Here is a 27,929-nt window from a genome sequence, read left to right on the forward strand (position 1 = left end):
CACGTGATTCCTTCTTATGTAATCCTCTTTCTGCCGGTCGGTGATTTCTCTGGGCGGGTGTCGTCAGGAGGGGTGTGACCCCACCTGGCCTCCCTGGTACCGGCCCAACTGTCTGGTCGTAACATCAGGTCTCCTCTCCTTTGGCCAAGTCCCTTTGGCCTTTAAGTAGTCCGTACTCCCTTGATCCTTGTTCTGGTTTTCCTTCCCTCCTGGCTAACTCTCCTGCGCCATGTCTAGTCGCGTAGCCAAACCTAAACCTGGTCGTTCGTCGACAGAGCGCCGATCCGCCCTCCTCTCTTCTCTCCTGGCGTCAACGGTGGAGATGCCTTCTTGTTCCTCGTGTGAGTCTCGTGGGGTGGCCAAATGTTCGGTCTCTCCCCAGGATTCTTCTCGCTGTGTGGAGTGCTTGCGTTTCAATCGTCCTGGTTGTGACGTGCTGGGCTTTTCTTCCGCGAAAATCCGGAGTATTGGCCTTCAGCATGCTCGGATGGAATCCGAAATGGAGGCCGCTGAGGAGGCGCGTCGTCAGATTGATGCGAAGATTGAGCGCCTTCGAAAACAAAAGCGGATGTGGTTTGAAAAGATGATGCGAGCTGTGTCTCGCGGAATTGATGACTTGGAGGAATTGGATCGGGTGGAGCGTGAGGAGGCGGAACAGGAGGAGCGTCGACGATCAACCGAGGTCCTGCCTGAAGTGTCCTTGGAGTCGCTTCTTCCGGATTCCAATTTTGTCTGGGATTCGACTTTCCCGATGGGTCCTCTAAATCCTTCGTTGTTGGATGAGATGAATGTTCTTGCGCAACATTCCGTTGGTACGTCGTTTTTCTGGTGTTTTTGTTTTGTGTTGCATACTGATCGTTCCTTGATAGGTTCGTCTGGTGGTATGGTTTCGAGTCCTGGTCGGTCCTTAACTTCTGGGAATGGTAGGTGGTGCTTTCTTAGGTCGTCCTCTTTTTCTTGGCTGACTTGCTCGCAGATCCAACTCCTGATAGTACTGGCGGAGCGGTTCCTGGCAATCCTGGAGGTGGTTAAGGGGTTCCCAAGTGTTTTCCTCATGCCCATAGTTTTCCCATTTAACAAGGTACTCTGTTTTGCCGTGGTTTCGTCTGTGGTCGAGTATTCGTTCAACGTCGTAGTAGTAGTAGTAGTAGTAGTAGTATTATTTAACGCCGGGCTCGGCCCGGCTCATTAGCCGGCCGTTAGCAACCTCCCGAGGGGTATCTCGGCGCGCTTTCTATTTTCTCTATTTACACAGCGGAAAACAAGGGCATAGAAGCGAATCGAGCCTGACCGGGTTCGTGCCCGGTCCTGCTTACAGGTTTGTTCACTGACGCGACCCCGTGCCTTCAGGCGCACGGAGGATTCGTCTGACGGCAGTTGACGGCTCTTCATCGAGAGGGGCCTGTGTCCAAACAGCGGAGCTGTCGGTCGTTTGTAGCCATGGAGACGAAGTTCCCAACAAGTGTGGGCTCGACGGCACAGGCGGGTGGTTGTTGTCGATAGCCAGCCGGGTTATCCTTGCCACGGGTAAGCGGGGAGGAGGTGGAGGGAGCAGGATTCGAACCTACGTTACTCAAGTAACAGCCATGGCGCTTAACCACTGCGCCATTCCCCCCCGTTCAACGTCGTAGGTTTGTTCTGCGTCGATCTCGATCGTTTCTTGTGTGCTGGTGCCGTGTGGTGCTGGTTCCAGTAGTGATACGTGAAATGTGGGGTGAATTTTCATGGTGTCTGGTAATGACAGTCTGTAGTTGGTGTCGCTGATTTTCTTGCTGATTTTAAAAGGTCCAAGCTTCTTAAAATCGAGCTTGCTGTTAGGTCGTTGTGTTTTGATGTTGCGTCGAATGAGGTAGACGCTATCTCCCTCCTTGAAGGATGGTCCCTTCATCCGATGCTGATTGGCGTATTTCATCATTTTTTTTCGTACGAACTCTAGTTCCTGCTGGAGTTCTTTGTGTAATTGTCGTAACTCGCTCGCTTGTTTATCGGCTCGCGGTGCCGTAGTCGTGGTTCTTGGTTCTCCGTACGCTGTAGGGTTGAATCCATAGTTGGCGTAAAACGGGGTTGTCTTGGTACTTTCGTTTTCTGAGCTGTTGTAAGCGAACTGTGCTGTGGGTAACAACCGTACCCAATTGTCTTGTTTGTGGTTCACATAGCATCTTAGGTATTGTTCCAGTGTTTGGTTGGCTCGCTCTGTTTGTCCGTCCGTCTGTGGGTGGAATGCTGTGGATAGTTTGTGGTCTGTTCCTAGCTGTTCCATCAGGGATTTCCAAAATCTTGATGTGAAGAGCTTGTCTCTGTCTGTGATGATACTTTCTGGAAGTCCGTGATTGCTGACAATCACTCGTAGGAATGTGTAGGCGATTTCTTCGGCGTTGCTGCTTTCTTTGTATGGTAGGAAGTAGGCGTATTTGGTGAGCTTGTCCACTATAACCAGTATGCTGTCGTACTTGGTCTTAGTGAGTGGTTCTTCCGAAGGGGGTAACTTGACGATGAAGTCCATTGTAATGGTCTGCCATGCCTTGCTGGGGGCTGGTAAGGGTTGTAGGAGTCCGTAAGGCCTATATCTTGCGGACTTGCTTTTGGCACAAAGTTCGCAATTCTTAATGGCTTTTCGTACTTTTTGTCGTATTCCTTTAAAATTGTAATGCTGTTTTAGCCGTTTCCATGTCTTGGAAATTCCTTGGTGTCCGTGGGCTTTGTTTCCGTGGATCTTCCGTATTTCTTCTGGTGTGGTTACCGTATTTGTTGTCATAAGGCTCCGGTGTGCTGGTAAAAGGTTTCCGTTTCCGTCTGTTGTGAGGATAACCCGTGTTTCCTTTGGCACTGTGTTCTCGTGATCTGGTCTTCGGCTGAGGGCGTCGGCCCTGCCGTTTTCTGTTCCTTTGCGGTAGATGATCCTAAAATGGAATTCTGACAGGAATTCTGACCATCTGATTTGTCGTTTGTTCAACACTTTGCTAGTGGTGAAGTGGGTCAGGTTCTTGTGGTCCGTGTAAACTAACACCTCGTGTTTAGTTCCGGATAACTGTGGTTTCCATTCTTCAAATGCTCGAATAATGGCCATAAGCTCTTTGTCGTGAATCTGGTAGTTGAGTTCTGGTCCATGTAGTTTTTGTGAGAAGAAGGCGCAAGGATGCAACCGTCCTTCTTCGTCTCGCTGACTGAGTTGTCCTCCGATCGCATAGTCCGATGCGTCGGTCTCGACTTCGAAAGGTTTCGTTGGGTCTGGTATCTTGAGGATTGGTTCTCTGGCTACTGCGTCTCGTAGCTGTTCGAAGGCCTGTTGTGTCTGTTCCGTCCATTGGAATTCTAGGTCCTTCTTGGTCATGTTGGTCAACGGGGTGGCGATCGCGCCATATCCTTTGATGAATCTCCGGTAAAAGTTCACGAATCCGAGGAATGCTCGAACGTCCTTCACGTTCTGTGGTTGAGGCCATTCCTTCACTGCTTGGATTTTTGATTCTTCCATCCTGATTTCTCCAGGAGCGATAGTGTATCCTAGGAAATTGACTTGCTTGCTGTGAAAGAGACACTTCTCGGGCTCAACTAAGAGCTTAGCGTCTTGCAGCTTCTGTAAGACTGTGTGAACGTGTTGCTTGTGTTCTTCCAACGTCTTGGAAAAGATAAGGATATCGTCCAGGTAGACAACGACGAAAATGTCTAGGCATTCCCGGAGAACGTGGTTAATCATGGTTTGGAAGGTTGCTGGGGCGTTGGTAAGACCGAAGGGCATTACTAGGTACTCGTAATGTCCTCGTCTGGTGCGAAACGCGGTTTTCCATTCTTCGCCTTCCTTTATGCGGATCAAATTGTATGCTCCTTTGAGGTCTAGTGTCGTAAACCATTGTGCTTGGTAGAGCATGTCTCGGAGTTCTCCTATTAGTGGGAGTGGGTAGCAATTTTTTATGGTGATGTCGTTTAATTGTCTGTAGTCCACGCATAGTTGTAATTTTCCGTTCTTCTTTGGTACGAAGAGGATTGGGTATCCTGCTGGTGATGTCGATGGTCTGATGTAACCTTTCTTGAGGTTTTCTGCGAGGTACTCGTCTAGTGCCTCCATCTGTGTCGGGTTCAAGCCGTATATCTTGTGGAACTTGGGCTGTGTTCCTTCTTTCAATGGTATCTCGTGGTCGAACGGACTATGCTCGGGTAGTCCTGTTTCGAGTTCGGGGCTGAATAGTCGTTCATACATCCGGTATTCGGCCGGGATGTTGTCGATCAATGTGGTAAGGTTCGATCGTTCTTCGCTCATGGATAGTCGCGATCCTTCCGATGTTGGCTCCAGGCGTGGCTCGCTTTTCCTCAATAGCGCCATAATTTTTTGTTGATTTCGCTCCTGTGCCCTACGCTCGTTGCGTGAAGTCCGTTTCTCGGATTTTCCTTCAGAGGCTAACGGCTCTTCCCATTGGACTTGGCCGGTTGTCCAATCTATCCGGGGGTTGCTCCTTCTGAGCCAGGGGATTCCTAATATCACGTCTTTGTCCCCTATCTCCGTGATGTCTAAGGTGATTTGTTCCTTTCGTCCATAGCTCTCCATCCAGAGGTGTACGGTCTCTGTTTCGATGGTGCCGTTCCCGTATAAAACTGCCTCTCCTTCTACGGTCTGCAACTGGTATGGTTCCTTCTTTTGCTGCCAAGGTATCCGTCGTTTCGCTACGACCCTTGGTGAGATGTAGTTGCCTTGTGCTCCACTGTCGAGGAGTGCTCGTATGGGTCTGCCATCGAGTCGTATGTCGAGAAATATGTGTTCATGTGCTGCTATGGTGTTTTGTGTAGCGTTCAGGGTTCTTTGTTTCGTTCCTGTTGTCGCCGTTCGGTGCCCTGTGCCGTCTGGCTGTCTTAGTTTTTTAACTTGCTGGACTCGCGTCGTGGGTCCTTGTTTTTCTTGTCCCTGGGTATGTAGCTACTTCTTGTTTCGACTAGGTCAAATGGGTGCTTCGCTGGCACGGGTGTCTTGCGTGCGTTCGTAGTTAACGTTGGGCTCCACATCTCCGACCCCCCTAAAGTCCGGCCCCCTTGAAAAATGTAACGACGAAATACCCCTTTTATAAACCGATTTAAATGTAAAACTATCAACGCACAATAATACAATCATTGTCAGGCTCTCCCGGTTCGCTAACCTCTTCTCCATCGTTCAAAGCTTCTAAACAGTCCCTATTATTTTCCTGTGCTTCATAAACGTTTTTTTTGCTGACCAAAAGCTCGTTGGGATCCGGAATTACCCTTTTCCTTTTGACCGGCCGTACCGCCTCCAATTTTGCGTTTAACAAACTGATTTTTTGCTGAGCTTCAGCCAATAAGATATCCTTGGTTTCGAAGCTTTTTTGGACTTTTGCAAACAAAAGCCGTGAAGTGGCGTTACTTTTTTCGGACCGGGAAATTTCCTGTAGTTGAAGTCGAATATCTCGGGTCGTTTTAGGGGTTTTCCAAATAAGTAAAGACTGGTCGTTAATTTTTTGGGTTGGGCTTTCCGGTGTTTTATCCCTTTGGAAGCCGTTATTTTTACCTTTTTCGACGTTGGCGTTGCTATTTTCTAACAAAAAAGGGTTTAAAAGTGGTTTTGCCAAGTTCACCGGCCATAACCCCGTCGTACGCCAACCAGATTGAATGGTTTTTGCTATAAATGCTTTTGATCTGGCTTTTCGATAGCAAAGTAGAAAGTTTCGTTTCCCAACAACCGTTGAACAGCAAAACTGGTTTACAAATCCCAGGTGACGTCGATAAGCTTCCTTTAACGGCCCAAAAACCGATAAATCCAACGGTTGAAGAACGTGTGACGAATGAGGGGGTAAATATAGGAGTTGAATATTGTTTTGCAAGCAAAGAAGCATAAATTCGTCCGTTATATGTGATCCATGGCCATCCAGAACTAATAACCGCTTTTCAGGGGTTAAAGGTTGGGTATACGGAATAAACACCTTTTTTAACCATTCGATACCTGTTTCATTATTTGTCCACCCGTTTTCGGTTGCATGAAATTGCCAGGTATCGAAAGGACTTAAATCAGCTGGAAACCATTGTTGCTGTACGTTTTTCCCCTTAAATATAACGAGGGGAGGTATAACAGCCCCCGTAGCTGATACACATTCGATTATGCTCGTCCAACCCCGCGTTCCAGGCTCTTTTCGCTGTAATGGCCGGATTTTATTACGCCCTAACACCAGGCCATTAGATCCTTTGCCTTCCATTATACCTGTTTCGTCCATATTCCAACGGTTGGCCGGTTTTATAGTATCGACAACGGGATTTTTCAAATAGGACCACCAAGATTTAATTACCTCGGTTGTAGCCCCATTAACCCGGGCATTTTCTATTCGCCGGGGTCTTTGGGTTTTCAAAATTGGATATCGGGCTATAAAACGGCTAACCCAATGTTTCCCAAGGCTTTTTCTTTCTCCGGCGGCCTGAAGAATTCGTTCCGCAAAATAGCGTAGTTCTTGATGCGTTGGCGGAAGGCCTAACGCGGCCTGCGCAAGTACCCAATCTGCCAAATAGGTTTCCTGCTCCTGTGAAAGCCTTTGACAAAATCTTTTCGCTTGTTGAATTGACTGGGCCCCCTTTAAACGATCGTGAAGGGTACTCCGAGGAATACCCCATTTTTGCGAGGTTTTGTGAACTGATTTGCCATTTCTTATGTCAGAAATGGCAGCAAGAAGCTGATTTTCAGTGTACTGTTTCATTGGAAGGTTTGGAGCAAGAATCTTCAAAAATCAAGTTCTAAAGTGAAAAATTCGTCTAGATATTTATAAAATAAAACAAAGGGTTGACGTGGCTGAGTAGATATTTTTAGGGGCCGGACTTTAGGGGGGTCGGAGATGTGGAGCCCAACGTTATCTCGTTATCTCGTACGTTGGGGTTCCACACAATTCTGGTCATTGGTGCAGGTCCTGGTTGCCGTAATTTCTGTTCGTGCCAGGCCTGTGCTTTGGCTAGCATATGTACTCTGCATACGCTTCGGGTGCACTTATACCATGGGAACTGTTTCTGGTTGCAACACGCCATGGGATAATTGTCGTTAGGCGTGAAGATTGCGGCTGGCTCAGTGTTGAGTCTTATTTTAATTTCCCAATTTGGTAGGTCGGTTGTGGTATATATTTCGTGAATGCCTGTTGCTTTGCGTCGTCGTGGGAAAAAGTTGTGGACTATCTTCCTGCTTAAGTGGAGTCCACAGTTGTCTCGGAAGCATTCTGCCCAAAAGATCTCTGCGTGTTGAGGGTGTTTGGTGTCCAAGGTCGGGTGGTCTCCAAAAGTTGCATTAACTGGTCCTGTAGGATGTCGAATCTGTGCCTGAAGTGGCAATCCGGGAAATTGTACTGATTGGTCGTCTCGGTATAAGTCGATGTGCTTCTTCTCGTATATGTAGGGGTTGTTCTCCCTTGCTGCGTTGTACTGGCTCGAGGGTATGGTCTCTTCCTCGCTGGATTCTTCTTCTGAATCCTCGCTTGATTCTTGTGTTGAGGACTGATTGGTTGTCCTAATGTGGTGGGTTTGTCCCAAAGGTTCCTCATCCGATTCTCCGGAGGCATCCGAGTCCGTGAGTTCGGGTAGTTGGGTTTCTTGTCGGTGTAACTTCGTTGGTTGTCCTGTTCCTAGGGGTACTCGGTTTCCTACTGCTAGGGTTCGAGTGCCTCGGGGCTTCTGTGGGTACCATCCTGCGTCGTTTTTGGAGCTGTTGTGTACCATGCAATTGTCATCGTAGCAGGTGGTCCAGCTCATCGTGCTGTGTTGGTCAGGCCGTAGTTGCTGGTGATTGGTGGCATTAAGTCCTCGTGGTTTTTCGGTCTTGCCCCTAAAATCAGGAATATCTTCCTGGTTTTTCGGGCAGTTTCTGGCGATGTGCCCTGTCTTGTCGCACTTAAAGCACTTGCCATTCTTGGGGTCTTTACGGGGCTTCTTGTGTTGTGTGGCACTGAGGTCCATGGGTCCACTGTGGGTACCATAAGCTGTACTGTAGGTCTGGGGCGCCATATGACGGGGCTGCTGCCATCCACCATTGTTTCTATGGTATATGGGTTGAGGGTGTTGGTACTTGCGTCCCGTGTTGGCTTGTCGAATCGAGGTGACGAACACTCGCTGTCCGCCTTGTTTTTCCTGTCGGCGTTCGTAAATCCGGTTGTCAAGTTTGATGGCAAGTTCGACGTACTCGAGGAAATCCTCGGGTCGGTCGAGCTTGGATACTTCGTCTTTTATTTCTGACTTCAATCCTTGGTAGAACTGGAGGATCTTGGTTTCTTCGGTCATGTCCAGCCTTGTTGCTAGCCTTCTGAACTCGGCTGCATAAGCGGAGGCTGACTTGGTTTGTCGTAGGTTGGCCAAATCTCGTTCGGTCTGTCGTTTCTCATCGGGTTCCTGGAACAAGGAACGGAGGGTGCGTTCATACCCTGCGAAGGTTGAAAAAATGTCGGTGACTTCTTGGCGTCGTTCTTCGGGGGGTACATCAAGCCATTCCTGCAACAGAGGCTCGAACCAAGACAAGGCTCGTCCTCGGAGGAAAGTGGCCGCGTGTACCACCTTTTCTGTTTCACTGCGGAAAGTTTCCAGATGGAATGCTTGGTAGGTGCGTACCTGTACAAGGTACCCTTTAAGTTGTCCAGGTGTGCCATCGAATGTGGCTGGGGGGTTAAGCTTGAGTCTCTCGCGCCCATCAAGAGGGGTTGAGGTAACGTTAGCACTGGCTCGGAGAGCCTGGAGTTCCTCTTGGAGTTGGGTTGCGCGGAGCGTCTGTTCGTGGAGCTCCTGGTTGGTCCTAGCAACCTGCCTGCGGAGCTGGTCTTCCTCGTCCTCGCTGTCGCTATCGTCCTTGGGCCGAGCAGGGGCTTTCTGGGCCGCCTTGCTGCTCGTAGCCGGGGTGCTGGGGGTGTTGTTCTTAGAGGACTGGGAAGACATGTTGTCGGTGATACTGCTCGGTATGCTTCAAGGCAAAGTACTGAACAGGAGCAATCAAAATGTTACGATCAAGGTATCGGGGTAACCTGTTCTTAGGGTAAAGTACAGTGGGTTGAAGCAACTGAGCGTCTGACTGGGTAACTGGGGTTCTCAATGACTGGGGGTGAAGTTATGATCGTTCTCAAGTAAGTATTGAGGTTAACTAGAGTTTGATTGCTGCTAAGCAATCCTAGAATCGAATCTATCTACATGGTAATGAGCGTGCCTTATATAGACTATGTTCCGAATGTGATCTCTCCTGATCTGTCACAGATCGCAGAGATCACTTCCCTTGATCTGTTGTGATCCCTCAATGATCACTGAGATCACTCTTTTGGCAATCACGTGAGGTCACGTGATTCCTTCTTATGTAATCCTCTTTCTGCCGGTCGGTGATTTCTCTGGGCGGGTGTCGTCAGGAGGGGTGTGACCCCACCTGGCCTCCCTGGTACCGGCCCAACTGTCTGGTCGTAACAACTAGACTTTGTTAACACAAGTCATTCGTAGTTGAAGCTCCTAGATCAGAGGAGCCCGTGAGAACTTGGATTATTCAGCAAAATCTATTTATGCGCACAAGGGTTCCGCTGTGGCCCTCAAACTAGCGCAGGTTCGTTTTGCCCGGGAACTTATCAGCTGCCGACTGGAGACCGACGTATACACTTCATCCTCACCTTGATCTACAGAGATAAACAAGCTCAGGTAGTCCATATTGGTACGCTTTGCATAAAGCACGCCATCCGGATGGGGCGGAAAATATAGCTAATTTGCCCTGCACGGCGCATCTTGCAAGAGGGCAAATTTGTGTTTTATCAAGACAAGAATAAACATCGACGTAGTGGGAACTACCTGGGGTAATAATACTAACGTTGCGTACCCCCTGTTCGGCACCCCCCCTGTTCGGCACCCAAAAATAACAACACTTTTATTTTTATCCTCCAACTTCTATTATAAATATCTCGATGAATCTGTCACTTTTGGATTTACTTTTTTCTGATTTTAATTCTCCATTTTCCAATGAAGCAATATACTGAAAAACAGCTTATATCTGCAATTAACGACGTCAATAATGGCAATCCAATTGCAAAAACCTCCCGAAAATGGGGAATACCTAGGTCTACACTTCAAAGTCGACTTAAAGGTTCTCAACCTTATAAAAAAGCACAAAGCCCTTTTCAAAGGCTTTCCACGGAACAGGAAAAGCATTTGGCTGATTGGGTACTTACCCAAACAGCTTTAGGGCTTCCGCCAACGCATCAAGAATTACGCTTTTTTGCCGAACGAATTCTTCAAGCCGCCGGAGAGACAAAAGGCCTTGGAAAACGTTGGATAACTCGTTTTTTGGCTCGTTATCCAATCCTTAAAACCCAAAGGCCCCGTCGAATAGATAACGCCCGGGTTAATGGCGCTACTACGGAGGTAATTAAATCTTGGTGGCTTTATATTACGAACCCGGTTATTAACGCTATTAAACCGGAAAACCGTTGGAATATGGACGAAACCGGTATAATGGAAGGCAAAGGATCTAATGGCCTAGTATTAGGGCTTAACGGGATCCGGCCGTTGCAACGAAAAGAGCCCGGAACGCGTGGTTGGACGACTATAATCGAATGTATATCGGCTACGGGCGTTGCCCTCCCTCCCCTCGTTATATTTAAGGGAAAAAACGTACAACAACAATGGTTTCCCACGGATTTAAGCCCTTTCGATAATTGGCAATTTCATGCAACCGAAAACGGGTGGACAAATAACCAAACGGCTATCGAATGGTTAAAAAAGGTGTTTATTCCGTATACCCAACCTTTAACCCCTGAAAAGCGGTTATTAGTTTTGGATGGCCATGGATCACATATAACGGACGAATTTATGCTTCTTTGCTTGCAAAATAATATTCAACTCCTATATTTACCCCCTCATTCGTCACACGTTCTTCAACCATTGGATCTATCGGTTTTTGGGCCGTTAAAAGAAGCTTATCGACGTCAACTTGGATTTGTTAGCCAATTTTGCTGTTCAACAGTTATTGGAAAACGAAATTTCCTACTTTGTTATCGAAAAGCCAGATTAAAAGCATTTATAGCAAAAACCATTCAATCTGGTTGGCGTACAACGGGGTTATGGCCGGTAAACTTGGTTAAACCACTTTTAAGCCCTTTTTTGTTAGAAAATAGCAACGCCAACGTTATAAAAGATAAAAACAACGGTTTGCAAAGGGATAAAACACCGGAAAGCCCAGCCCAAAAAATTAACGACCCGTCTTTACTTATTTGGAAAACCCCTAAAACGACCCGAGATATCCGACTTCAACTGCAAAAACTTTCCCAATCCAACAAAACCAACGCTACTTCACGTCTTTTATTTGCAAAAGTCCAAAAAAGCTTCGAAGCCAAAGATACCCTTTTGGCTAGCGCCCAGCAAAAAATCAGCTTATTGGAAGCACAACTGGAGGCAATACGGCCGGTTAAAAGGAGGAGGGTGGTTCCGGATCCAAACGAGCTTTTGGTTAACAAACAGAACATTATTGGATTGCAGGAAAATGATATAGAAAATTTGGAACCTTTAGCTGATGAAGAAGAGGTTAATGAACCGGAGAAGCGTGAAAACGATTGTATTTTTGTCCGTTGATAATTTTATATTTAAATCAGTTTATAAAAGTAGGCATTTCGTTGTTAGATTTTCAGGGTGCCGAACAGGGGGGGGGTGCCGAACAGGGGGTACGCAACGTTATGCGTATTCATTTCATTGCAATCAAAGTGGTCAATCGACGTAACGTATTTAGCGCATTGATTAGTTGATTGTGAAGTGTGCAAAGTATTTATGCTATGTTCTACTACACTACTCGGAATATGAACGCGAGCTTAAGCAATGAGCACTACCTGACCGACATTCAACTCCTCAGCGGAATTGTTCAAGTGGCAAAGAGGAGGTACGTACCTCAGAACTCAGTTTCAAGCAATAGTTGTATGTTGGCTCAGCAACCAAGTAGGTGCAGTAGTAGCTACAAAAATGATCAAATACCTAGTAATATTCAAAATAAAAAGAAACTTAAAAGGCCCTCTTTAATCAAAGGTATTTGCAGTCCAATACCGGCTGTATATACTATAACCGATTTCTCTGGTTCCGAACTGGTTGGAGTTTTGGCCGATAGCTTCCGGGGTTTCCGTTTGCATGCTCAGGCAAGAGACAACAGCTAGAAGAAAGTCGCGTGCGTCTTCCTGGGCGAGGTATCGCGAAGCTCTGGGACAACTTGATGTTGAAGCATGGCAAGCTGCATTGGATCCAGGGAAAGCATCAGTCGACAAGAACGTGTACCTGCTGAAAGACATGTAAGAAGTGCTTTCCAACAAAAGGCCGATGACCAGACGATGAGGTTGGCGCCGGAAGGTCACTCACAATGTAGATGTAGGAAATTATGGCACATCGCACAAGGGCTCAGATTGATCAGGATTTAGAAAATGCAGCCATTGATACTACCGAACAGTATCCGTTAAGCAGGCAATAGTTCATCGTACGCAGTTGTTTGCTTAATTAGGCAGCTATCTAAATAAGGCACTCGTTGACCTACTGACATCCATGAGATATTCAAGGAGAAGGTACGTACATGTAATCAAGTAGGAATGGAAGATACCTTAGGTACTGAGTGCGAACTGCAAACATTCACTGTTTAGATCCATTTTGACTACGAGCCAAGTGCCTCCAACCAAAAAACACAGGAGATCTATCTCACTGTCATGCAGATATCACCTAGGTATGCTTCAGTTCTCAAGACTAGCCCGTCTGGCCTTTTGATGTTTTTATTCATTTTATGCTATATACGTCGTACAACAGGGTATCACATGCATTGGGAAGGAACCGCCGAGATCTTCCCAGTAGGCATCAAGACAAAAAAGCCAAAAAGAAAGCAAATCCAACGTAAGAATTACACGACCTTCTTCATTACCACGGAAACGGCAAGCCGAATGGCCAATTTCCCCATCCCCACCTCCATCCCCACCCACAAGCTCCAAAGGCGCCAAGAAGAGAACGGGGCTTTTTTTTTGTTTTTGTTTTAGTGGAGGGGCTGCTGCGAGTAGGTGATCTGAGTCGTCTTTGTCTGCATTATGCCCCTGTCGCTGCCATCCTCGCTGCGCTTGGTTTCGAGCGAGGAGCGGCCGGCGTAGGCCTGCGACTCGATGTCGTTGCGCCCGTCGAGCTTGACAAAGTGCTTGTTGCTGCCCTTTCCTTTGCTCGAGACCTGGCCAATGGTCTGGAGCTGCACGGAGCCGTTGGTGTTGGACAGGCTGTTCTTGCCTTTGGTGCCGCGGCTGCTGCTGAGGAATTGAGGTGCCACGGCGCGGCAGAAGTGGCGCAGCGTCGACAGGCAGGCACACATGATGAGGAGGTTGGCCTCGACGAGACTGTGAGGTGGTTAGTTTTTGTGACATGTGGCGTCCGGGGTGACTGCTTTCTGCAGAATGTGGTATATAGGTAGAAGTATCAAACAAGAAATACAAAAAAAGAAAAAAAAAAGAGAACTTACATCCAAACTGTGACGGGACCACCACCCCAGGTCTGGTCAATCGAGTCCAGGACTGTGATCAAGAGATAGAGGCGTACGATGGAAGTGATAACGGTACTGTAAAATGCACAACTAGTCAGAATCACATAGCTGAAAGCTGGACGGCACCTTGGCGTGGGAGGAGGAGCTTACGCGGAGCCAATGGAGAACAAGACGAGAAGTCCAATCTTCTTGTTCTTGGAGATCTGCAGCGTCCAGATCATGGGTACCGGGATGGAAATGATCAAGACGTCGGTGATGACGCCCAACGCCGCCGTGGCCTGGTACATTGCCGGGCGGTCGACGCATGAACCGATTGTGGGAGGGAACAAGAGGTTGTAGGACTTCTCGATGGGCCAGCAGGCAAAGATGGAGGAGATGAAGATGCCGATGCCCGAACCGACCACGACGAACAGGGTGAAGTAGATGGACCAGCGGTACCACCTTTGGACGGCGTTGATCTCGAGGAGGAAGAGCAGGATCGTCACCTTGGAGAAGATGGTCGGGATCGGGTATACGACCGAGTTGAGGTAGCCACCAGTCTGGGTTGTTTTTGTTGATGGTTAACATGCTTGACGCTCTCATACCACATCTTGTCGATGCATGGACGGGGCGTCGAGACATGAAGAAAAAGAAAAAGCACTTACGAATGCAAACTGTTGAAACTTCTCGAATGGAATCTCCCAGCCGTGGGCTCCCATGTATCCCATAGCAAACGAGCCTGTTTGAAAGCCGTGTCAGGAAGAGCCACACTGATAACTAAATTCTGCTGGACTCTGCGACTTACGTAGTGCCATAGCTTGGATGGCGATGCTGCCGAGCTACCCAGTGTGGAAGAATAAAGTCAGCAACTGACTGTTCTTTTTTTGTTTCCTTTTGCTGTTCACCCGACTCGCTTCTCTCCTATGGGTAGGTATCCAACTACTCAGGTAGGAAGCCATCACCAAGGGCACATACATAAGCAATAACTAGGCAGACTGTTCCGGAAAGTTAGCACTAGTGTAATCCAAAAAAACCTTAAAAACCCTAAATCTACACAACAGGGGGTTTTCTGTCATATCTCCATCTCTTTCTCTCTATTCTTTCTTTCTCGAGTGTTTGCACATACCATCATCGAAGCCAAGCTTCTTGCGGATGAATATTTTGACATAGAATCTCTGAAAGACAAAGAAAGCCGACAGGAACATGCCGACGGCAGCAATGACATAGGCCGCCTCGACCGAGTTTCGCTCAGGGTTGTCAAAGTTGACGACATAGCCAGGCGGCGGCGGTATCGCCACGAGCACGCCGTTGACCTCAGCCATCTCAAGGTGCGGTCGGTGCGTTGATGGGGAAGGGCCCTGGTGGAATTGATCGTCGACGGGAGGGCCAGGCCTTGATGTAAAAGATTAAATCAACTGATCGGCGGTCGCTCGACGCTAGTGTGGTTTATGGAGGCGAGCATCAGTTACACTACTTATTTGACGAGGTCCTCGAGTGCCAAGCTCTTCCGGGACAACGACATCCCCTATCCATCTCATTCACGGTCCCCTCAGGTTTGGCTCGGCAAAAAAAAAAAAGAAAAAAAATACAAAGAGACTGCAACGGTACAAGGAGAATGAACTTGAACCAGATGGGAATTTTTCGCAGGATTCTCCTGCGTAATGCAAGAATTCTCCCAAACCCCTCCCGTAGGGACTGGGATTCTGACTACTGCAAGGTGACATTTACTGATACAGTGGGTACATATTTGCCCTTCTCTTGATATGGTTCTCTTGGCTTTTTTTCCACCCGTTACCGTGTGAAACGTCCGACTTTCTCGGCCGATATGCCACTGCTTATACGTGGTACTCGGCAATGGTCGTACGGTAAAACCCAAGGGGATTCCAGGTAGTCATTCAGGAGAGGTTTCCAACTCACCCAGTAACAAACAGTACTTGGGACTACCCATTTCTGCTGGAATACTGTATAGGCAATGAATTATGGGTACTCTCTCTCGCTAAGCCGAGAGACAATTTCAAGCTGCCGTTGATAGGGCCTAGGGCCCAACTCCCGAACCACAAAATGTATGACCCACTCCTGGCAACCAATCAATGGTCTTTGCTGCTGTAGGAGAGACGCTAGGGGAACGTATCGCCTCGTACTGACCCGGCAAGGCGGCAGTGATCCCTTTGGACGCACGGCCCTATAGTTCTCCCAAATATAAGCCATCCTCTCCACGCTCGGTGGCGTGCTTGATTGTATGTATCTGACCACCGCTGCGCCTGCCTATCTAAGGTACCTTGTCTTGCTTGTCCACATCACATACGTGCACTAGGGTAAAGGGTAAGAAGAGACAGCCAGGTATGCGCAGTGAAATCTGGAAAGCTGTATGTCTTCGAGTCTCCTTTGAGTCTCGGTGTGACACCTGCCGCCAATTAGCCCTATGCAGCGTAGCTGCCAAAGTGGCCGCAGTCGGAAATACTACGGTGAGCAATTTTTGTAAAAAGTCCCATAATAACAAAATAGAGTTTTCCCTCCCACAAAATCCACCTTTGATCAAATCACTAACTGGGCGGAATAGGGGTTCCGAGAGCGAATGGACGGCCGCACGAGTCGTGGAAAGTGAGGGTGGGGAAACTGCAACCTGCGGCCTGGAAAAGGGAATTAAGCCGCTGGGTTGTGGTGAAGGGGAGAGAAAAGAATTCCTTGGCCAGTTTGAGCTTGACGTGCAAACCTACGGACTGACCAGCTTGCGAACAGTTCTGGATGGTTGCGCCTCAAGGGACCTGAGCCTTGGGATGACATTCTTGGATGATGAAAGTGAGTATTTAAGTTGCGGGAGCCGCATTGATAAGTGACGCCATGCTAAGTGATTGTTATGTACACGCGAGGACGAAAATCGCCTTGCAAACTTTGACATTTGAACTTTACTTCAAAGGTCAAAAATTTACTTCAAAGGTCAAAATTTGCAGGGCGATTTTCGCCCTCGCGTGTACATCTATCAAGCACGTCCTGAACAGCAAAGCATTGATCCGTTGCACCCGGTGCAAGTTGGCTTGAGTGTGTGGTCACATTTGGCCCAACAAGCACGGGAAACGTTACAGATCCAGCCTAACGCCTACGTACCTATAGCTTCGCTCTCCCGGCCCGGCCCGGCACGTTCGTTTGTCAGTTCGTTCATTCCTGTTTCCACTTCCTATCCTCACCTTTGTCGAGGGCGATGGAATGATGACAAGGAAAAGGCTAGTAGGAATACACGTGAATGATGGATGGGGGCGCATCAAATGCGGGCGGACTTGGGATGAGAGAGAGCCGACGAAGTCCTCCTGGAGCATGGTCAAACCCTACGGCAGTGAAGGTCGTCATGATCCGAGATTGCTCAGTGCCCCAAAAGGGAAAAAGCAACAGATATTGGTCTCGGCAATTATTGAGTGTGCCCCCGCAGAAGTCAGGTCAATCCAACGCGGCTGGCCCGGGAGCTTACTGGAAGGAAAGTTTGCATCATGTCGGTAATGGAATATTTCTGTAATTCCCGAGTTCAGGGAGCACATGGGTTCCAAACAGCTCATTTACCACCCGTAGTACGAATAGTGAAGCATTGCCATGAGAGGAGTTCGGCTGCGGAGCTTGTGTGGATTCCCAACTCAAGATATTGGGAAAATTTACCACGTTTATGCCCCGTTCACGATCCCCGCGGGCCCTCGAATGGAGACATGCAACGCAACCGTAGGCAACCAGAAGCTCTCTTTTTGAGGTAGAAAAAGGTCCAAGGATCGCCCCCAAATGATTGCCGCATGTTCTTCTCTACCACCCACGGCCCAGCCATTCCAACAGACAACCGCCTCCTTGGCCTCACCACACTCTTTTACCCCTCTATTCGTTTAGTTCAGGGGTGCGCGGTTCGTTCGTGTCAGGTCTGCAGCAAACCGGGCCATACGTCGTCCCTTGTTGGCCCTGCAGCAGTGTTGAACAAGGATCTCGGTTCTTGGTATACTACTATATTTACCCCAACACAGACCCCTTTGCGAGATCAACAGCCATGATTTCCCGCCCGGTACTTTACGCCATTACGATGGCCATGTCCGCCATGACTGCATCTGCTGGCCCCTGCTCTAGCGACCCCGTACGTGCTTGACACCCCCTTTGCCTCGATTCCACACGGGAAAAGTTTGGACCACCGCTAATATGGACCGCAACTCCTTTTTTTGGTGCCGCTTTGACAACAGTGTGCCGCTCTTTCAGCTGCAGGCCTCCAGGACCCCATCCTCAGGCCCAACAGCACCGCGTACCAGGACCGCATCAACACCCTGTGGTCCGCCTCGGCCCGCCTGGCCCCCGCCTGCATTGTCACCCCCAAGGATGCAAACGAGGTTGCGCTTGTCCTGAAGGCTCTGCAAAAGACCCCCAAGGCCAAATTCGCCATCCGCGGCCGTGGCCACAGCCACTGGGCCGGTGGTGACAATGTCGACGGCGGAGTGCAGATCGACCTGAGCCTGCACTTTGTCGGCGTCACCTACAACCCCGACACCAAGCTGGCTTCCGTCCTGCCCGCTAGCCGCTGGGGTACCGTATTCGAGGAGCTTGAGCGCCAGCACGGCGTCGCTGTCGTCGGTGGTCGTGACGGCAACCTCGGTATCGGAGGTTTCCTCACTGGCGGTGGCAACTCCTTCCACACAGCCAAATACGGGTTCGGCTGTGACAACGTTGTCAACGCCGAGGTCGTCCTCGCCGACGGCCGCATCGTCAACGTCAACAAGGACGAGAATGCGGATCTGTTCAAGGCGCTAAAGGGCGGCTGGGGCAACTTTGGCATCGTGACCCGGTTTGATCTCTTCACGTTCCCCAGCTCCCCCGTCTGGGGAGGTCTCCGCGTCGCCACCCTGTCCCAGGGCGCCGCAGTTGCCGACTCGATGGTCAACTTCACGGCCAACTACCACAAGAACCGCGGCTCGGCCTATCTCATCAACTGGACCTACAGTCCTTCCATGGGCAAGGACCCTGTTATTTCCCTGTTCCTGGTTGATACCGAAGGCGTCGAGAAGGGTCCGGCCTTTGCTGAGGCTCTAAAAATTCCCGAGATAATGGACGCCCTTTCCGTTAACCGCCTGGACAATCTCGTCGACACTTATGCCCTTCCTGCTGGCAAGCGGTAAGTTCCAACCAAGTTGGATTTATACATGTTCTCCAAATCACAGGCTAATGTTGACACTTGCTACCCCCCCGTATTCAGCCACGTCTGGTACACCCTGACCTTTGCCAACGACGCTCGCGTCGTCAACAAGGCCGCAGAGCTCAACACGGTCTTCGTTGCCGACCTGCTCAAGGTCGTCCCCGCAGAGCAGCTCGGCACTCAACTGCTCGTCCAGCCCATGCCCAAGATCTTTTTTGAGCACGGCGTGGAAAAGGGCGGCAACGTCATGGGCATGGACCGCGTCGATGGCGACTCTCTCCAGCTGCTGATCGCCTGCACCGTCGAGACCGCCGAGCAGGAGAAGTTTTTGCACGAGAGGTCCGCCAAGCTCAAGGACGACGTGGCCGCCTTCGCCAAGTCCATCGGCGCCCTGCGCGACTGGGAGTACCTCAACTACGCCGACCCCACGCAGGACCCCTTCGACAGCTACGGGGCTGCCAACGTCGCTTTCCTCAAGCAGGTGTCGGCCAAGTACGACCCGACCGGCTTTTTCCAGAAGCAACAGGGTGGTGGCTTCAGGCTGCCCAAGGCTTGAGCGGATGCTTTTCCCAGCGGCTCACCTTGAGCTTTTCAGCTAGATTACGTTACGCCCAGAACTAGGATGAAAATAATAATAAAAAAATCAGTCAATACCGTACACATACATCTCCTGATTTGTTGTCCACATACATATTCCATTCGAACCTGCTGCATCTATACTTGTAATAAACCTGTCTGGAGGTTTCAAGTCTTGATCGGAAAAAAGACACCTGGAAACCATACTGGAGCACCTCGGCTTACAGAAGCGACACAGGATTAGTTATCACGATCCCTTGGGATCTGACAGAGGATCATAATCGCTTCCTCGGCCACTAAAGGAATCGCAGCGGAAATCACACCGGCACCAAGGACGGTTGTGTTCTAGCGCGTCTCAGGAACCCGAACCCCCCCCTGTGCTGACGTATACTCTAACTGCTTCTTTAGCTCATTTGCTTTTAGCAGCGTGGCATGGCGCGGTTTCTTTCCTGGAGATTTGAAAAGCTCCATAGCTCGGCCGCCACAGCAAGGGGAACGGCGGCAAGTCCGGACCCTTGTGGTCCCTGGGACGCCGTCTTGCCTGCCTTGGGTCCTTGGCGTCGAGACTAATGTAGATTTAGAACTGAAACGGTTTCTCTTGCTTTTCACCATCGATCCTATTTTTCTCCCTTTTCTTTTTTTTTATCCCCTTCTTTTTGGTTTTTGGTTTTTTGTTTATTCTTGTTGTTTTTTTCGTTCATTGCTTCATTGGGAAAATCTTCAACAAAAAAAAAAACGAAACAAAAGAGGGGGAAGAAAACATTTACGGAACAAAATACAACCCCATATGTTATGTCGTCACCACGGCGTGACTCGGCACACGCTGTCTCGCCGTCGTAGTTGCTGCCATCTACCATGACGACAGTGACCTACGACAACGACAACGTCGTGACACTTCCGCGGTGGACAACTTCTACCAACCTCGGAACCCTGACGCGGGTCTCGTTCCCGCCAGAGTGTCTCAAGGACCTAGCACGCTTCAACCATCCGGCAACGGCACTCGTACGCGAACATCATCACCCCGTATCTCTCTTCGCTGGGAAGGGGGGAAGAAGAGAAAGTCAAAGAAACGTGCGGATGTAATTACTGACTGTGTATTCTTTCACACCTCAATAGGGACCCCCACACGCCTACATCACCCAAGGATGCGCTCTCAACAAGTGTTGCCCGCCGGGCGGAGCATACACTGAGGATTGGGCGTACGTGACGAGCTACCACTCCCCGGGAGTTTGTCCATCAGAGTACAAGAGGTGCGACTTTCAGGGCACACATCCGGCCTTTAAGACGGCCACCGACGAGATTGTGCGATTTTGCTGCCCGAGCAGTAAGTCCGTCCTTTGTCCTTTCGCAACCCACGTATATCTATTCCGTGGAGCATATCCTTTCTGCTTTTCCGAGCTTTTCTTTTCTCTTTCTTTTTTTTCCCTCCTCTCTGTAGCCCCCAAGCTGAGCCCCCAAACCCCAAAAACAGACTACGCATGCCCCGCAGTGACGGGCGACCTGATAAAACCCTGCGAGAGCATCGCCACGACGCGCCAGCTCGTCATCACCGTGTACGACGACGTGGAGGCGCAGAAGCCCATCGCCACCACGACCATCGACGGCGTGGGCGGCGGGCCGCGCGCCGCCGAGACCACGGGCGTCATCAACGTCGCGTACCCGATCCAGGTGCGCTTCAAGCAGGGCGAGGACGCCGCGCTGGTGCTCGGCGGCCGCGTGCTGCCCACGGTCGGGAGCGCGACCCTGCTCGTGGCGTCGGCGACGCCCTCGCCAGGCGGCAACGGCGGCGGGGGCGCGAGCAGCACGAACCAAAACCCGAGCACGAGCGCCGGCGGCGGCGGCGGCGGCGGCAGTGGCCGCGGGATACCCATGGGCCTGGTGGTGGGCGTGATCTTGGTCGCGGCGGTCGGGGTGGCGGTCGCTGCGATTGTTGCGGCCATGAGGGTGGTGCGGAAGCGGAGGAGGGAGCAGGGCCTGCCTGCCAGTGCGCAACAGGCGGCGGCCATGAGGGCGGCAGATGTCGAGAGGAGAAGCCAGAGGACGGCGCAGCAGAGGATGGCGCAGCAGCAGCAACAGCAGCAGCAAACAGGAGTGGAAATGTTTCCACCACATGGCATCCCACCGGACCATCGGCAGAGGAAACTGTCGGTGCAGCATCATGGAACGGCTACGAGTTCTCGGGTCGAATTACAAGGTAATATAATATAGAACAGGTCAACGATGTAAATCACATCCCAAACACCAACAAACTTGGCCTTTCCCCCCATCCAGAGAGTATATGTATATACAAGGGCAGTTTACAGTTTACCGTTTACCGAAGAAGAAGAGAAGAAAAAAAAAAGAGTGAAGCTTTGCTCATTTCCACTTGGTCCTCACAGCCCTCAACAGAGCCCAGGCCGCGATGCGATAGGCAAACGCAAGCACCATCAGGTATCCCAGATTCAGCGTGCCGTTGACGTTGAGCTTGTAAAGATCCAAGACGTCCTCGCCCGTCGAGATGATGCATCGTCCGTTGGGGAGACGTTGCGAGGCCTCGCACGAGAACTGGACGCCCCTGAGCGTGTAGGGCGCCAGTGCCAAGACGGCGAAGCGGACGGGGCTGATGTGGTTAAAGGCGTCGTAGATGGCCGGCATGTCGATGGACATGATTCCTCCTGTTGGTGACTGGTCAGCTTTCTCTCTTGATCTTTCAACTGAAAAAAAGGCCAGACTTACCCATGGCGTTTGAGATGCTGAGGAAAACGCTAGTCAGGGTAATGGCAAACCCAGTGTGATTGGAAAACAAAGTGTTGAACATCATGCCCAAGCTTTCGCCACAGCTCACGATACCCCAGCAGACAAAGGTGCAGACGAAATACATCTCGGCCGTGTGCGGGAGGCCGACGGCAAAGACGGCCATGACACCAAACAACATGCAGCTCAGCAGCTCAAAGGGCAGCTCCAGGAGCGTGTAGGTGGCGAGGAAGGCCTCGACGCTGTAGACGCCGTCGTCGTCCTCGGCGTAGAAGCAGTTGCGCTCCGCCGGGTAGACGGCCACGTTTTGCAGCATGCCGACAAAGTAAAACGCGGCAACCTCCTGGATGAAGCCGGCCCGGTTCTGGACGGAAAAGTAGTCCGACTTGAGCGGCGCGAAGAAGAGCGTCAGGATGATGCCGAGCCCGAGGACCTGCATCAGGCGGGCCACGAGCAGCGGCGGCTGCCGGCGAAAGTTGACCACGGCGCGGCGCATCAGGATCGGGAACGCCGTGAAGAAGCCCGCTCGCTTGCGCACCATGGCGCCCAGCTCGGCCGGCGTGGCAAGCTTGGACTTGTGCAAAGACCGGCGCGATGCGGCCGAGAACAGGCCCGCGTCGGGTCGGGCGGTTGTTTGATCGCGCCAAGGCGGCGCACCAGACTCGGAGGGGGATCTTGGCTCCTCGGCTTCGCGGATATCAGACAGCCTGGTGGGATACGAGGCGAGTACTCCGCCGGCAGTGCCGCCTGTCTTTTCCTTGTTCTCCTGCTCCAGTTCACGTCGGGTCTGCTCCTCGGCAAACGTCTTCCATCCCTCCACCAGCCTCTGAACCTTTTCCCTGCTGGCAGCTTCCCTCTCGGCGTGCTGCAGGTCAATGGTGATGAGATCCAGAGCGTAGTCGGCCGGGTTGTTGTTGACCGGGCAGCGGTATCCATGGCGGGCAAAGTACTCCACCATCTGTCCTGCCGGCCCCGAGTAGACGGGAGAGCCACCTCGTGCCAGAAGCAAAACATTACCAAACTGCTGGAAAAGGTCCGACCGAGCCTGGTGGATGGTCAGGATCAACGTCCTCCCTTCGCTGGCCAACCCGGCAAACAGCTCCATCAGTGACAAGGTCGTAAAGGCATCCAGACCGCTCGTTGGCTCGTCAAGTAGAAGGACTCGAGGGTCGGTGAGGATCTGGATGGCGATGGTGACGCGACGCTTCTCTCCACCGCTGATACCCTTGATGAGATCGTTGCCCACGAGGTTGTCGGCGCAGTCCTTGAGACCCATCTTGAGCAGCACCTCCTCGGCCCGCTTGTTCTTTTCCTCCTTGCTCATCCACGACGGGAGTCTCAGCCCGGCAGAAAAGCGCAGAGTTTCGCGCACCGTCAGGCTGGGCAAAAGAGCATCGTCGTCCTGAGACACGTACGAGCACACGGACCGGATGACGGCATCGGACGGTTCAGCACCGTTGAACGAGAGCTTGCCGGAGCGTCGGTACTTTGTGCCAATCGTGTTGCGCAGTCGAAGAGCCATGGCGTTGAGCAGCGAGGTTTTGCCAGACCCGGAGGGGCCCATGATGACGTTGATCTGCCCTGACCTGAACGTCGTGGTCACGGGGTTGAGAATGACCTTGGTCGGCAGCTTCTTGCCCAGGGCCGTCTTCTTTTCGAGGTTGAGGGTGAAATCGTCCAGGCCGACATCGATGGCCCTGACCTCGGCGATGGACCGCGCGTTCATCTTCTCCTTGCCAAAGGACAAATCCGTCTCACTGGTACGAGACCGAGCAATTGTCATTTCCGTCTTTAGGAATCGCAGCCCAAGACCAGCAGTTGTGTAAAAGAAGACCACAAAGGCCACCTGAGCGACGATCGGCTTCCAGACCCAGTTTCTCGGGAATCCCAGCGCATTCATAATAAACGAACCCGTGTATGGGCGACAGTTTGGATCGTTGCGGTTGTTGCTGGTAGGACAGTCATAGAAATTGCCTTCAAACTCGTTTCCGCACAGGGAGCCAAACACGTAAAACGTATAAGTGATCCATTTGAGCCAGCGAACGTAGACGGGGATGGTGTTGGACTGGATAAAGAAGCCGCACGCCATGCTTTGTAGCGTGTAGTTGAGATTGGCAAGCAGACTTGCTCCGGGGAAATGGCGAATCGCAGAAATGCATGCCATGGCGCAGGTGACGGCAATGTAGTGGTTCAGGAAATTGACGGCGAAGAAGATCAGAAACTTGTGTGCTTCTCGTTCGAAACCAGCCACTAAAAACAGGCTTGTTAGCAAGAAATATGGTGCTGGACCTTGAAAGACAGAAAGAGGCTAACGTGGACTTACTAAAGTAGAAAATGGCACTGAAAATGAACGGCACCGGAAAGTCTTCGGTGGGCAGGCGAGACAGCCTTCGGGAAAGGAGAAACGGGATTATATCGACACAACCCTCGTTGTGCTCGCGGTCAAAAGTGGGAATATCCAAGCTGAGACGGTAGGCCTCAAAAAGCAGAAACAGGTAGCCTTGGAGACCGGCCGAAGTGTACAGTGCTCCCTGGCGAGACCTGATGCCCGACTGATCCCTCCCCAGGTCGTAGAAGAGATAGCCGGTGCAGAGACCCATCAGGATGGCCTCGACGATCGAGGCCGCCATGCCCATGGGGTCGCGGTACGTGACCTTGAAGGTCCGGTCGCTGAGGACGTGGACCTGGCGCAGGAACGAAGCATGCTTCCGCGCCTCGGACTTGGCCTTGCGGGATGTGACCTGCGTCCCGGCCGACGCGGGAGGGTAGCGGCGGCTCGACTCTTGATTCCAGGCCGCCTTGAGATTGGACACCCGGGTGGTCGTCTCCTCCTCAATCTCGGGTGTTCTGTTGTCCACGGCCGAGATGTCGATGAAGAACTCGCAGGGGTTCACAAACGGCGGGAGCTCGTAGCCGAGATCGGCAAACCAAGGGGCGCACTCGTTGGCCGGACCCGAGAAGACGGGGCTTCCCTTGGTCAAGACGACGAGATTATCAAAGAGCTCCCAGATCTCGGCCCGCGGCTGATGGATGGTCGTGATGATGGTCCGCCCCTTCTCCGCGAGCGTCTTCAGGGTCCGCACGAGCTGGAATGCCGATGTGCTGTCGAGTCCGGTGGTGGGCTCGTCGAGAAACAAGACCGACGGGTTCGAGAGCAGCTGCACACCGATGCTCACCCTCCTCTTCTCTCCGCCAGAGCAGCCCTTGTGCGCATGGTCTCCGATCCTGGTGTCTGCACATTCCTTCAGGCCCAGCTCCAGAATAACCTCCTCCACCACCCGCATGCGCTCCTCGATCGTCGTCGACGGCGGCAGTCGCAGGTCGGCCGAGTACCGCAGCGTCTCGCGGACCGTCAGCGTGGGAAGCAGAATGTCCTGCTGCATGACATATGAATACCGGACCGACTGTATGTCCCCGCCCGGAGCGTCGAGGCCTTGTCCTCCGCTGACGTTGCGGAAGGCGACGCTTCCGCCCACCGACAGTCGAGAACTGGAAACCCGCTCGGCAAGCGTGTTCAGCATGGTCGTCTTGCCGGAACCACTGCCACCAATAATTGCAGTCAGAGTCCCAGGCGCAAGGGACGCTGAGACGGACTGGAGCAGCGCCTTGACATGGTTGGAGCCTTGGGACTTGCTGCTGGCAAAGGTCTGCTTGGCCAGGTCCATGTAAGTTGATGGGTCCCATATCGAAGGCGAGGTGTCGACAGAGACCCGCAAGTCACGAATCTGCACATCGACCTGCTGCACGTCGGCCAAGGAAAGATGCTGGGCGTCGTACAAGGCTGGCCTAGACTTTTCATTTTCGGCATGCATCATACGGTTGCCAGGGGTTTCCCTGTCCATGATGGATATCGCATCCTCCTCGGGAGCGTCGAGTGTCTTTCCCTGCGTCGCAAGCTCTCCTGCAGCCTCGGTGGCATCGGTTGGGTCATTATTTCTGGCGTGTGCCCCGACTGGGTGACCGTCTTGAGTTTGTTTATTTTCCGACATGGTCATTTGGCGATTGCTTTTGCTGCTAAAACGCCGTTGGTTCGTGTCACCTAGACACACTCGGGGGGTAGTAGCGTAAAAGCTCGAATGCGCCAGAAGCCAGACGTTATCGGGGTACCTGCAGATGGCGTCGCTAAGCCATAGCACTTGCAAGGCTGTTTGTTATACAAGCGTTGTCAGCATGGGATTGCTCTCAGCGTAAAAGGCATCGATGCGCAACACAAGCTGGTTGTGTATCAACGTACCTGAATATTTGGATGCAGCTGGGCGTCCAAAATATTCCGACTAGCTTTGTAACGACTAGAAGGGGGCACTTAGAAGCGCTGAAGGGGGAAGGACGATCAGGTCTTGAGTGACATGAAGGATGTAGGTGAGGATTAAATTTAAAATTAAGAGGGACCCTGGACAAACAAAAGGGAATGGTGAGAAATGGTAAAAGGTGCCTGCCGTACGCAGATGCGACGCTGTGATCACCAAAGTACCGACTTTACTGTACTGTACCGCACCTGTAGGAAACACGGTCCGCAACGGACGTGGAGCCAGCCTGCCCAGCAAATTTCGCCTTTTCATAAGCTTAATCTGGCCCTGATGGGCCAATGGTTCATGGGACCACAAATGTTCACGCAGGGGTTCTTCCGGACGAATTTTGACTAGCTGAAATTCTGTGTTGCGAGGCCGTCTGATCCTTGTGCCAACATCTACTCGGGAGAATCCAGGTCGTTTGAATTGTCTTTGTCAAGCATGTCAAGCTAAGGCTGAAGCCAGTCCGCTGTAGCTTACCCAGGTCGCGTCCATGCCTCGTTGGCTACTCATGGCAGGCAAGGGTTCATTGCCATTTGGGGAGCCCCTCGCAGGATGATACATCGGGCTTTCGGGGGTCAAACATAACCCGAGGCCAAGAAATATCCCGATTACGGTCGCAAACCAAACATGTCAGTTGACGGGAGCGCTATTATTGGCTTGCCGAGCTCGCGAACGCTAGCTGGTGGGAATGGAATGCCATGACACGCTACTGACATGTTTGCTTTTGGTGCCGTAAACTCTGGGGAGGTTTATTTTTACAGTTGAGAGGGTGGTCAGGGCCTATCCCTGCTTAAATCGGTCCAACGGTGAACCCGCACATGTCCGGGCATCCCCAGAGATTTCCATTGAACCCATCGCCGATACAAAAGGTACGTGGTAGGCTGTATCTTTCGGCCGGACAAGTCAAGGTGAAAGCACCCGAGCGCCGACTGTGGCATTTGATCTGGAATGTATGTGCGCAAGGTAGGCAGTTGGATTTTCCTGTGATGGATGTGGGGGAAAAGAAAAGGCCAATTGACATCAATCAATCAATTTTCTGCTTATCGGATATTCGAGCCGCGCCCGACACCGCGTGGTGCAGAAAGAAGCAAAGCTGTATGCATACGCTAGACCCGACGGGATACCTTGAAAGCTAGTAGGAAGAAGTGGTCATGGCCGACCCCGCAGGTTCTGGTTGTCGCGTGCAAGTCGGGTTGATTGCCCAAAACTGAAAGCTAACAATCCTTGTCGGGATGCACGGAATGTTCGAGATCGTCACTCGCAGTGGAAATGAAATCCAAATTCTTGCCTATGACGGAATTCCTACAAAAAAAAAAAAAAAAAAAAAGAAAGAGAGAGATTCCAAACGTCAAGGGTGCAGTTGTGATGAACAATCCGTGGCAAAATTGGTCCCATATACTCAGTTACGTCGTCTTTGCCTTTTTCACCTTAGTGCGTTCATGTAACCTCCAGGTACCTACCTACCCAGGTACGGATACTTTCCATGTAACCCAGGAAGTCGGTACAAAGTAATACTTGGGGGCTGTTCGTTGTGGGCCCCCTCAAAGAGGGGGTTACAAAACCTTGATTTTCGAAAAAACCGTGGGCCAGCAAATTTGTTAGCAGATCGCTAACAAAGTAGCTCATGAAAGTTCGATTCACGTTCGTAAACACTACACCCACGAAAAAGGTTAGAATTTGCAGATAAATTGAAGCCGTGAATTGCGCTGTAGATATCTATTTCTGGAGTTTTGGC

General features: G+C 51.1%; 7 protein-coding genes and 1 pseudogene across 8 annotated transcripts; 4 read left to right on the forward strand and 4 right to left on the reverse strand.

Annotated features, from left to right (window-relative positions):
- Positions 1-499: 499 nt before the first annotated feature.
- Positions 500-1,371, forward strand: MGG_17619 (uncharacterized protein; the record flags this gene model as incomplete). The annotated part of the gene is made up of 4 exons (XM_003719374.1): positions 500-812; positions 870-923; positions 993-1,138; positions 1,351-1,371. 4 exons carry the CDS (start codon positions 500-502, stop codon positions 1,369-1,371), a joined length of 534 nt encoding a protein of 177 aa, XP_003719422.1.
- Positions 1,372-1,543: 172 nt separating this feature from the next.
- MGG_20269 lies at positions 1,544-1,615 on the reverse strand (annotated as a pseudogene). The gene has a single exon. The product of its transcript is annotated as a tRNA-OTHER (tRNA).
- Positions 1,616-6,789: 5,174 nt separating this feature from the next.
- Positions 6,790-9,298, reverse strand: MGG_17620 (uncharacterized protein; the record flags this gene model as incomplete). Its single annotated transcript, XM_003719375.1, has 1 exon — positions 6,790-9,298. The coding sequence occupies exon 1, from the start codon at positions 8,887-8,889 to the stop codon at positions 6,790-6,792; it is 2,100 nt and encodes a 699-aa protein (XP_003719423.1). The 5' UTR covers positions 8,890-9,298.
- Positions 9,299-11,747: 2,449 nt separating this feature from the next.
- Positions 11,748-12,255, forward strand: MGG_17621 (uncharacterized protein; the record flags this gene model as incomplete). Its single annotated transcript, XM_003719376.1, has 3 exons — positions 11,748-11,851; positions 11,978-11,994; positions 12,074-12,255. 3 exons carry the CDS (start codon positions 11,748-11,750, stop codon positions 12,253-12,255), a joined length of 303 nt encoding a protein of 100 aa, XP_003719424.1.
- A 718-nt stretch (positions 12,256-12,973) lies between these two features.
- MGG_10407 (uncharacterized protein) lies at positions 12,974-14,766 on the reverse strand (the record flags this gene model as incomplete). Its single annotated transcript, XM_003719377.1, has 7 exons — positions 12,974-13,322; positions 13,445-13,540; positions 13,616-14,004; positions 14,110-14,183; positions 14,250-14,283; positions 14,420-14,439; positions 14,571-14,766. 7 exons carry the CDS (start codon positions 14,764-14,766, stop codon positions 12,974-12,976), a joined length of 1,158 nt encoding a protein of 385 aa, XP_003719425.1.
- A 2,696-nt stretch (positions 14,767-17,462) lies between these two features.
- MGG_10408 (FAD binding domain-containing protein) lies at positions 17,463-19,149 on the forward strand (the record flags this gene model as incomplete). The annotated part of the gene is made up of 3 exons (XM_003719378.1): positions 17,463-17,546; positions 17,650-18,572; positions 18,654-19,149. The coding sequence occupies 3 exons, from the start codon at positions 17,463-17,465 to the stop codon at positions 19,147-19,149; spliced, it is 1,503 nt and encodes a 500-aa protein (XP_003719426.1).
- Positions 19,150-20,024: 875 nt separating this feature from the next.
- On the forward strand, positions 20,025-21,377 carry MGG_10409 (uncharacterized protein; the record flags this gene model as incomplete). The annotated part of the gene is made up of 3 exons (XM_003719379.1): positions 20,025-20,171; positions 20,286-20,493; positions 20,641-21,377. 3 exons carry the CDS (start codon positions 20,025-20,027, stop codon positions 21,375-21,377), a joined length of 1,092 nt encoding a protein of 363 aa, XP_003719427.1.
- On the reverse strand, positions 21,327-26,366 carry MGG_10410 (pleiotropic drug resistance protein 1). Its single transcript, XM_003719380.1, has 4 exons — positions 26,137-26,366; positions 24,226-26,046; positions 21,885-24,152; positions 21,327-21,823 (listed from the first exon to the last, which is right to left on the reverse strand). Exons 2-4 carry the CDS (start codon positions 25,895-25,897, stop codon positions 21,525-21,527), a joined length of 4,239 nt encoding a protein of 1,412 aa, XP_003719428.1. The 5' UTR covers positions 25,898-26,046; positions 26,137-26,366; the 3' UTR covers positions 21,327-21,524.
- Between the last annotated feature and the right edge of the window lie 1,563 nt (positions 26,367-27,929).

The sequence above is a fragment of the Pyricularia oryzae genome, chromosome 6, assembly GCF_000002495.2.
Source record: "Pyricularia oryzae 70-15 chromosome 6, whole genome shotgun sequence".
Lineage (NCBI taxonomy): Eukaryota > Fungi > Ascomycota > Sordariomycetes > Magnaporthales > Pyriculariaceae > Pyricularia > Pyricularia oryzae.

Bases quoted from the DNA above. Each gene is read 5' to 3' on its own strand.
- MGG_10410 (XM_003719380.1), bottom strand. From the start codon at position 25,897: ATGACCATGTCGGAAAATAAACAAACTCAAGACGGTCACCCAGTCGGG. The intron at 24,153-24,225 runs GTAAGTCCACGT...GCCTGTTTTTAG, and splicing joins CAGTGCCATTTTCTACTTTA to TGGCTGGTTTCGAACGAGAA. The intron at 21,824-21,884 runs GTAAGTCTGGCC...AGTCACCAACAG, and splicing joins CAGCATCTCAAACGCCATGG to GAGGAATCATGTCCATCGAC.